Consider the following 10,487-nt stretch of genomic DNA (forward strand, 5'->3'; position numbering starts at 1 on the left):
GAAAATCACAGTATAAGTATAAGCAATCACTGGATATTATGTCATCACATCTTTGACTTTTTCGAAAGGCGATCAACTAGTTCGGATTTCCTCTTCAGAACAAGTACTTGAACCGATTCAGCATCATCTTCCCTTTCCCTTTCTTTGGAGCGTGCGTTTAATGCTGCTTCCAGCATACTTTGAGCAAAACCAAGGTTCAGGAAGTCCTTCTCTTCCACAGCTTTCTTCGACCGTTCCCCTGCCTCTCTCAGAAGGGTATCGCCTATTTCCTTCTTCTGTTTAACCATCTCTTTTTTTCGTACAATGTCTGACTCTAGATCCGCTATTTTCTGCTTCTTCCGCGCTATCCCCTGGATTTCTTGTTTAGCATCTTTCTTCTCAGCTTAAAGGTTCTCTCTCTCTGATTCTTCCTGTCTTCGCTCAATAATTTATAGTTCATAGCTGGCTCTAGCTAATCTAGCAAGACAAAGCAGCTTCTTTGTGATGAGCACACGCTCTGGTCTGTTCTCATAGTTGCAGACCGCATCCACAACAAAAGCCTTAGCATTAAGTCTCCGCTCTTCTGTACGCACTTGAAGGCTAGTCATCAGCAGAGCTGACCGAGAAAATCCTCTCTCTACTTCTGCACTTCCATGACAGAGCGACATAGGTGAGCGGACGATCCGACCTAAGGCCTGATATTTGGTTTCACCGGATGGTGTCTTCAGTTCCAGGATCTTTTTCCAATAGCTGTCGATTCAAGTACTCTCCGTGGGTAGCGGCACAGGATCTGACTGTAATAACAACCATTCTCCCTAGACTTGCTCGATGTCCTTCTCAAGTGGAAGTTCTCTCGCAATGTGGAGGATATCCCTGCAACTTGCTCTTTGGCAATTTGGACTGGGAGGGCATAGGCAGGCAAGGCTTCGGGAAAACTCGTTTTTCACAGGGCATTTTGTCCGCAGGTACTGTACAGCAGCTTTGATATGCTTCCTGATTCTCAGGAAAAAAAATTCCTGTCTTTCAGAATAACTTTCGAATAATCCAGGCCAGGACCCTTTCATTACACTAGGGTTGCTGTAGGTAAACATCTGTAGTACTATCTAAGCCTTCAAAACCACCGAGGATCCGGAGATTGACATCATCAGCCGGCACAATCTGCCCCAAAAGAACTGTGCATAACCATCTAAGCTCAAAGTGTACCACATGAGTTATCGGCTACTGTCGTTGAAATACACCAGTAAAAGCGGTGACAGTTGCTGCAGAGCTTACAATGAACTCAATTTCGGCTTTCTTTATTTGCTTTTTTAGCCAACTCACAATTTTCAAATATTTTGCATTTGATATCAGGTACTTCAGACTATTTTTGTTTGGCACGAATTCTAGGAAATATTCTGTCAATGCAGGACACTATTCGATCAAGCTGCTTCCGCTATGGTGAGCCAACTCGTTGGGAAGTGCTTCACAAACTTATGCTGACGAACTTTAACTTTCCATTGGCACTGGCTGAAATCGTCAGAACGAGCTGGCCATCCGCTGAAAAAGTGGTAAACAGCGATGACCATACCAGAGTATTCCTCATCGAGTTCTTGTAGCCCTTTCAGGAATGCATTCTGCACTGCATGAATGTTGCAGGTTCAAATATTCAATAGGCCTTTTGAATACATTTTTCTCTTTTCTGAGTCCACACTTTCTTATTGACAGCTGGGCCATTACTTACAAGCATCAGCAATCTCTCAAGTGAAAGTCCTTCATCTTCAATACTCTGCAGGATTTTCTTACTCAGATCTTCACTGGCTGCATGTCCCATATAAAATGTCCGAAGATGCCGAGTAACCCCTTGTTTCCGCTCTTTTGACCAGTATCCAACTCTTATTTGGAGCTCTTTCACCCCACCATTGTTCGTTGTTTCATCATAGTCCAGTACAAAGTAAGATTTCTGGATGTCTTCGACTAGAATTTCTCGACAGTACGGATAAACAGTCTCCGTCAACAAGTATGTCAATTTTTTAGCATTTAACGAGAAGCTTCTGGTACAACATCAGGGAAAATTGTTCGGAACACCTCGGTAATATGATCACACGATGCTACAGCAAAGAACTAGCAATAATCTTTAAAACCCAAACTATCTCTGCCTTTGACGCTGCATCTCGCTCGTAGAGCATTCCCAGATTCTTTTGTGGTACACTATCGCCACTCGGTGAGTTTGTGAGTTTGCCACTCCGGTTGGAGCAGATGCAGCGAGTCTCAACTGAAGCTGATTTAACATGACAGAAGCATTCTTTTTGTGATCTTTTGCGGCTGCATGTTGAAGAAGGGCCTGGAACCCTTTCTGGCAGCTGAGTGTCGTTTTACAAACTTTACAAAAGAACGAGCTGTCATCGCCACTCCCTTTTGTACACCAATCTTTCACTTCATTCCCAGCGCCGTCTTCCCTACTGAGCCAGCTCTCCAAAAATTTTGTCTTTCCCATAATTTATAGCAACCTGAAATAAGAATAGGTTTTAAGACAGAATTCGAAAACACATAAAGCTAATACAAATACAAAGTGACAAAACCAATGAAAACACGAATTAAATCTTACATTTTGACGTCCTCAGATCTGTGGTCATGCATGCCTTTTGCGGGAAATGGTCTAAAATAAAAAAACAACTGGCTAACACTGAAAACATACAGAAGGAATCTCGGCCTAACTGTCCATTTCCTAAGCAGCCACGCAAGAATGGATGCTAAGTGAACCAACGGCCTGAAAAGAACCAGTTATGGTTCAAGAAGGCAGTTATGGTACGGTAGAACTAATTCAATCAATCATCTTATTTGTAAGAGCCTAGATTTTAACACACACATACTAACCACGTTTATCACAGCCATAGACATTGTGCGTCTTGAAATACAGTCCAAACAATCAAAAAAGACTTACCTTTGTTATGAATTGTGCCACAGTCAACAGTCAACTATAACATACTGTTTCACCAAAAAAATTAGGCCCAAAACGTCCGAAAAGTGATTTTAGTGACAAAATGACAGAAATAGTGACAAAAGTAACAGGTCCCAAAAAAGTAGCAAAAGTGACAAAAAGTGACTGCGGCCGATCCCTGCACTCGTCTCCTAGAAATTGTAGGCTGCATACAGGTTTAAGGACGCTCACATTAAAACTTGTGGCCTAAAAATTGTGACTAGAAATTCCAAAAAATCATTGGGCAATTTGTCTAACTTCGGGTCATTTAGGAATATTCCCTAAATGATCCTCTTGAGGATCATAAGTTGAAAGAGGTGTAACATGTCTATATACACTGGGTTTTGGGAAAGAGGAGGGATTTAGACACTTGGGCCCTCTAAGAGAGAAATAAGGTCCAAACGTCTCATTATGTGCCTTCAAAGTACAGAGACTACACATCCTTGTATAGTTCTGATTTCAATTTCCAGTCTTTCTACTAAAATATTCTACGAAGCTTTGGTTTTCAAAAAGGTTATTTGCATTATTTGCTCCCCTTGCCCCTGGGGCTCCAGAAATCAAGTTGGCCCAAGGGGAACACATTTTTTACTTTTAAGTCGTTCTAAGTAAATGGTTATCTTGGAATTTTTATCTGAGGCTGAAACGGGCTAGAGGGCATACACTAGCTACAAAGGAAATATTGGCCACCCATTGATCAGTTGTTCAGTTAAAATGGGTATCAAATATCCGAACTAAATACCCGAAGGCTCTCCCAGCCTTCTACGATCGTTCCTTTCTATGCAACAAAGCTAGGAGAAAAGATAGCAATAGCAAAAGAGGTATACATCACTTATTACTAAATCAACACTGCTGCGTCGATTATGATAGTCTTTACCTGTATTACCAAATCAATGAAACACTACTCACACGCATGTAATGATAATTAATAATACTAGACCACTAGGGACATAATTAATCTTTATGCAGAAGAGTGTGTTCCAAAAATAAATTTTTAGTAGTCAATACTCTTAAAGTTTTTCATTCAATTTTTTGAGTTAATTCAATGTTTATTTTAATTATGACAATTTTTGCATAGTCTCAAAATAGAAAACTTATATATATATATATTGATCAAAACTGTATTCATGGTTACCTCAAGAGTCCATATTTCAACAGAACTGTGAGACTTGGTTACAAAACAACTGTAAGTAAATAAACATTTGAAGTCCAAAAACCCTTTTAATGTTGAGAGAGACGAGAAGAAATGCTACCAAGTAACCTTATTATGGAGTTTCAAATAAAAGCTGGCAAAATACTATTATCCTGACACATTGAAGACAATCCCAATAGTCAAATTCACAAGAGAATCTTTTCCTCAACACTGATTTTACCTTTCTTTGGCACCAGGAATTTCTTCTATGATTTCTTTAGTGTCAAATAATTTGTGCAGTTGCCAATTCAAAAATTTAACAACAGTAAAAAACACAGTAGTTGCTGCAATATAGCTGGCCCATACTTCAACAGTAGCATCAAACTAAAAAAAAAAAAAAAAATAGCATGAAACTTCCCTAAAAATGAATGTTAAAAAAGGAATCAATGAGTAGTCAAACCCAATCCCAGAAAGTCAGCAAAAAAGTGTTAAGAAAAATGAATTCTCAATTCTTAACAAAACTTGAGCCTACTCAGCATTGAGCATCCAACCTGACAGTAAAAAAAAACATATGCTCTAAATAATTTTTCATAGATTTCTTATGTGTTTATGTATGGACGATTCTAAACTTCAGTATGGAAATACTTATACTGACTTCCAAGCAAAATTTGCCGAGTATTTAATGGTCTAACTTTTAGTAGCCTTTAATGTATAAAACCAGCAAGACATAGCAATTAGGATAACCGGAAAAAATAGATTCCTTACCAACTTTGTAAGCCATCCCTTCAATACAAGTTAGAGAAACGGATTGGTCGTCTGCATCTTCTATTTTGAGAAGCCTATGCCTAATATCAATTTTTAAAATCTAATATATGTAATTGATAGCACTGGTAAGGTAACACCAGCCAATAGCTAATTCAAAAATTATGAAATGATGTTATAGAGAAGGCACCAGTTCCCTTGGAGAGGAGAGACTAGATGAGTCTGTTGGTTTTTGGATGCTCAGAAGAGATCATACTCTTTCAGCTACACCTTCAAAGGTAAGCTACACTTTCTTAATGTGTCGGGTGCCATTTATTTTTGGCTTTTTTTTTTGTTACTAGGTAAGTAATCGGATTAACAACGCTTCTTGACTGCTAAGATACAGGGTTGCTACCTGGTGAGGAAAACAAAAACACTAGATTTTAGTGTTTTTTTGGCTAATTTAGTAATTTTCTTTGCAGAAAAATCAAACACTTAACAATCTGTTGATTCCCAAAGACAACTACACCTTCAAAGGATCATACTCTTCGCAAAAAGGTAGTGATTACACCTCATTAGAGAGGTGGCATGTAGTCAGTAGGTTTTCTTAAAAGGTGACAATTTTCTTTAATTTTTTTTGTCACCTTAAAAATGACAAGGTGTCAGCACACAGCGTTGACACCGTGGAATTTAGCTTATGTTTTTAGTTAAAATTACTTTATGTGTCAGCAATTGTTGGCACACTGGACAACTTGGTCGACCCCCCCCCCCCCGAAAAAAACCCTCAAAACTCAAGCTGCGGCCCGTGAATGGAGAACGGGCAACTTGGTGAAACTTCTGCTTTTACTGCCTATGAAACTTCTGCTTTTTTGGTCAATGAATGCAGCTCAAATGACAATAGTTAAAAGAAAATTTGGGACGTTTTACAGATGAAAGGTGACTTTCATATTTCGACAATTTGATAAATTGGATGACACCAGAATAGTTATAATTCTTACCAAGTTATTCTAATAAATCTATAAACTGCAGCTTAGGAGCAGCCAAACTTCTGACAGCTTAGAAAACGTAAGCAACTTTTAAACGAGCAGAGTTTCAAATAGTTTGCGGAAATAAACTGTAAGTAAGGAGCAACTCAGCACAATAGAAACCAAAGCTCGAAAAAACAGAATTTTGAACTCAATAGATACATCTTAAGAATTGGCTTATTATGCTGATTTCAAACATATCACATCCATCAGGTTAGGTTTGCCACTCAAAAGCTACAAGACTGAGAAAAATTGCGTGATTTTCGAAAAAGGGGAGGAACACCCCCAAAAAGTTAAGGAAGTCTAATGAAAATCGCACAATTAGATTCAGCGTTTCAGAGAACCATACTGTAGAGGTTTCAAGTTCTTATCTGCAAAAATGTGAAATTTTGTATTTTTTGCCAGAAAAAAGATCACAGATGCATGTTTATTTCTTGTTTTTTTTCCCCAGAGGTGATTGTATCCCTAAAAGATTGGGAGAGGGCGCATTCGAAAGGAAATTAAAAGTTGTAGCACCCTTTTTAAGTGACCAAAAAGATTTGAGGGGGACTAGTCCCCCCATACCCCTTTTTCCCCAAATTTGTCCAATCAAAACTTGGAGATAGTCATTTTGTTCAGCATAATTGAAAGGTCCAATAACTATGCCTTTGGGGGACACGGCCCCCTACAGCACATGGGGAAAGGGCTGTAAGTTATGAAATTAGCCCATTGTTTACATATAGCATTTGTTGTTGCTAAGCATATAGACATTTTCAAGGAGGGGAGGGGGGATTTTCTGCTGAGGGTGAGTTTCCATGGGGAAAATGGACTTTCTGTGGGAAGGAAAGTTTCTGAGTGTGAATATTCCAGGGGAGATTTTACATTAGGGGAATTTGACAGAATTCTTAACTTGGAATTCTTCTTATTTGTCTTACTTTCTCTTTGCTGACTCAATTTTGCATGTGGAGATGCTCAAGGGGAATTATCCAGGGGAAATTTTCAGCGGAGTTCGAATTGTTTGGAGGATTTTTCTATGGGGGGGGGGGGGGATTTGCAGCAAAAATTTCCATGGAAGGAGAGATTTTCAGCATGATTTGAAAAACGATTGGAAATTAAAGTATTTTCAAAATGAAAGTATGCTAAGGAAAATTTTCAGGCAGAATCGTCCATGAAAGATTTCATGGGGGGGAACTTTCAGCAAGGATATAATTATCAAGAGAGAATTTTCCAGGGGGTGGGGCAGTATTTTATGCAGGAGGAACTTTCCACGGAGGAGTTTCCTGTGATGGGAGATAAATTTTTATGGAAGAGAGCCAGATTTCCAGGCATTATTTGAAAAACAATCAGAAATTAAATAAAAAACAAGTTTTTTCAACTGAAAGTAAGGATTAATATTAAAACTTAAACAAAAATTACCAGTATTATTTATATGGGGGGGGGGTTACAACCTCCTCAATACCTGGCCTTTTATGCTAAAGTTGGAATCTTTGTCCCAATTCTCTAAGAACAACTCCGGAAACACAAGGGTCATTTAATTAGGATAAGAAACTTTTCTCAAAATACTAAAAAACTTAAGCACAAAGAGGGAAGTATTATGAAGGGGGGCACAACCCTTATACAGAATAACTTCTAGCCCTTCTAACCCTTACCCTCTTCTAAAGGAAATAAGAAATTAAGAAAAAAAGGAAGAAAAAAATTTGGACTAGTGTCCAATACAAAAATGTTTCTCTTGCAAACTTGAAGAATGTATGCACGAGACTATAGACATGAGTCTTTCATAATACACAAGAATAATGACTTTGCATTACTCACCATATATATACAAAAAGGTAAAGTTACAAGAATTATCCATGTATAAAGTTGAGCTAAATTTGAAAATGCATTGTTTTGAGGTTGATAAAAATAACCCCCAGTCAAAGAAGCCCACACTCCTTGACGAAAAACTTCTAGTAGCTGAGATACCATCATGTATTAATTACTAGACTGTTACCACTTCCTGAAAGAAGAAACATAATTTATTGATAAACTTGATGCTCAATTATTTCTAGTTGTTTTGAAACATTGATATAAACAAGGTGCAGACAGAAATGAAGGTATTGAGCAGTCTTACAAATTATAGTGTATAATGTAGAATAAATTAACTTAGATGCTGGAATTTTTTTTGGAAAACCACTTTACTTAGTCCTTCTCCTCTCCCCCCTTCCTAAGTACATCTTTAATTATTATTATTATCTTTGAAAAATAAACAATCCAACCATTCACCATAACTAATGGTTTGAGTAACCTTTGTCAATGAAAACTAAAACTGTAAAAACAGAATATGGCTTGTTTTCTTTGTGCAAACGTTTTGAAACATAACAGAAACGTTACAGAAATACCCAGTAGTGAAAAGTATTATATCAGATAGTTTGAAAATAAGGTGAATTAAAGTAAAGGTGACTCTAAAATACAATTAATAGATATTTTCTGCATACTCGAAATCAGGAATAAAGCTTTCTTAAAAAGCTTTGTATATAGCCTAGGCCCTAGGGTTATACCTAACCCCATTTGAGGGGGAGGGGTGCAATTTTCATAGTAGAGAAGACTTGATTTGGTAAGTGTTGAACAGTATATTGAATAGTAGGCTACTACTTTTTTGTTATTGAACATTCTATCTTGTCTTTCTTATTCTAGTGCTCGGTGTTTCAAGAAATATTCAACAAATTTTTCCTACATAACACCCAACTTTAATGCGGTGGTTAAACTGTAAAAGCTGGTATGCAGGGGTTCCAAGTGAGGGGGGAGGGGATATTTATAAAGGATAATTATGAAAGCTAATAGGTGATTTATAAAAAATTTAAATGGAGAATTGTCAATTCTCTAACCATACCATAGCTATTAGTTCATGTCATATCAGGCAGGTTAAAGTCACAAACAATAATTACTGCTGACGTTTTAACTCTAGCAGATCCTTTTAACATTTTGGATAGGAAATCTTCACTAATGAACTGATGGGAGGAGATGGTATTTGGCTTCTTTACGCATTTTCTAAACATAATAGATTAAATTAAGAGCAAGAAATAACCATACCAACTCAATTTATGGTCTTTTACACCTCTCCTGTAACCTGGTTCTTTTAAGCTAAAAAATGATTTGTAAAAATCAATAGGGACACAAGATTCAGTAAGACTAATGTAGCTAACTTTTGGACATTAGGACATTGCCTAATATGGATGAGACAGGTGATTTAGTGAAAGACATGCTGCCAGGGGTGTAAAAGCTGTTAGTGAGGGATTTAGGTGCATCAAGCTGGTAATGATTCTCAGATGGTGCACATTTATTGATACTGTTAGACATATTAAAACCTAACATATTATTATTTACATTGAAGATAAGATATTTATTATTCCATTGCAAAGGGTATGGAGTAGTTGCAGAAGTGCACACATTTTTTTAGATAATTCTGTTTCTGTAAGTCCTTTTCCCCAGCCTCTATTCTGGAACATAAAAGTAAAAATTTCTATAAAACTGGTTAATCAAAGTTCTAAGAAAAGGGTTGGCTCCAATTTCTTTAGTAGTAGACATATACAAGGCCTAATCAAGAAGCATTGAGACTGATAAGATTAATTGTAAACTGGTTTGAGTATGAACTTGCACGTGCTATATTAATCTAACTCTTATGTGTTGAGAAAATATATTAGACATAGATTAGATTAAAATTGTCTCAGTTGGCTTCTAGGTGTAATTAAGTGAAGTGAATTTTTACATCCTGCTGGACTTAGTTCCAAAACTGCTCTCCGATGAGCAAAAAGATAACCAAAAACAGATTACCACTGATTTGCTAGTGTTCTGAATCTGATGTTTTTTGTTTTTTTTTAATCAGGTATAACTTGTGACAAGACTTGGGTATATAGCTACAATTCAGAAACAACGGTACAATCTTTGCAATGGAAGACACCTGATTCCCCACAACCCAAAAAGTCTCATCAAGTTTGGAGTCAAGTGAAGATCATGTTGACTGTTTTTTTGTTGTTTTTTTATTCAACTACCAAGGTGACGTTCATCATGAGTATGCTCCAATAGGATGGACCACAACAAAGGAGCACTGTACTGATGTTCTTTGCTGTTTATAAAACACTGTATGAAGGAAAACATCCAAGATTAAAAAGTCTGGTAGTTGGAAATTGCATCACAATAATGCACCAACCCATTCAGCCCATGTTGTGCAGCAGTTTTTGGCCGAAGTATTTTAGAGGTATTTAGAGACATTTATGAGATATCCCAGTTGTTTCTCAACCCCCCATTCACCAGACCTAGTTCCATGCCATTTTTTTTGTTCCCAAAGATAAAAATGGTGCTTAAGGGTAAACGTTTTCAAGATATAGATGAAATAAAACAAAATGTGACAGAGCAGCTATGAGTTTCTAAAACTAACCTCCAGAAGTGTTTTCAAAAATGGCAGGAATGTTGGAGAGCATGTATAGACTCAGAAGGAGCATATTTTGAAGGAGATTGAATGTAAATAACTTTGTCTAATAAATATGTTGTTTTTTTCAACAGTCTTGTTACTTTTCAATTAAACTTCATATAATGTTGGGGTTTTCTATCAAATAAAACTGTATATACACAAACTTTGAAGCCCTTTAAAAAAACAATGGATTAAGAATGGAATATTTCTGAGTGCCTGTATAAATGGGAT

General features: G+C 37.0%; 1 protein-coding gene across 1 annotated transcript in view; it reads right to left on the reverse strand.

Annotated features, from left to right (window-relative positions):
• LOC148950062 (pecanex-like protein 1) overlaps positions 1-9,835 on the reverse strand; it is a 102,793-nt gene extending 92,958 nt beyond the window's left edge. The window contains exons 1-2 of the mRNA XM_089091771.1: positions 7,622-9,835; positions 4,306-4,448 (exon numbers count right to left, since the gene is read on the reverse strand). Of these exons, the coding sequence (XP_088947897.1) occupies positions 4,306-4,448; positions 7,622-7,777 (299 nt within the window). The 5' untranslated portion in view covers positions 7,778-9,835. The remainder of the gene's footprint in view (positions 1-4,305; positions 4,449-7,621) is intronic.
• Positions 9,836-10,487: the final 652 nt, after the last annotated feature.

The sequence above is a fragment of the Artemia sp. Qi Xiang Cuo genome, chromosome 7 (genome assembly GCF_049724085.1).
Source record: "Artemia sp. Qi Xiang Cuo chromosome 7, ASM4972408v1, whole genome shotgun sequence".
Classification (NCBI taxonomy): Eukaryota; Metazoa; Arthropoda; class Branchiopoda; order Anostraca; family Artemiidae; genus Artemia; species Artemia sp. Qi Xiang Cuo.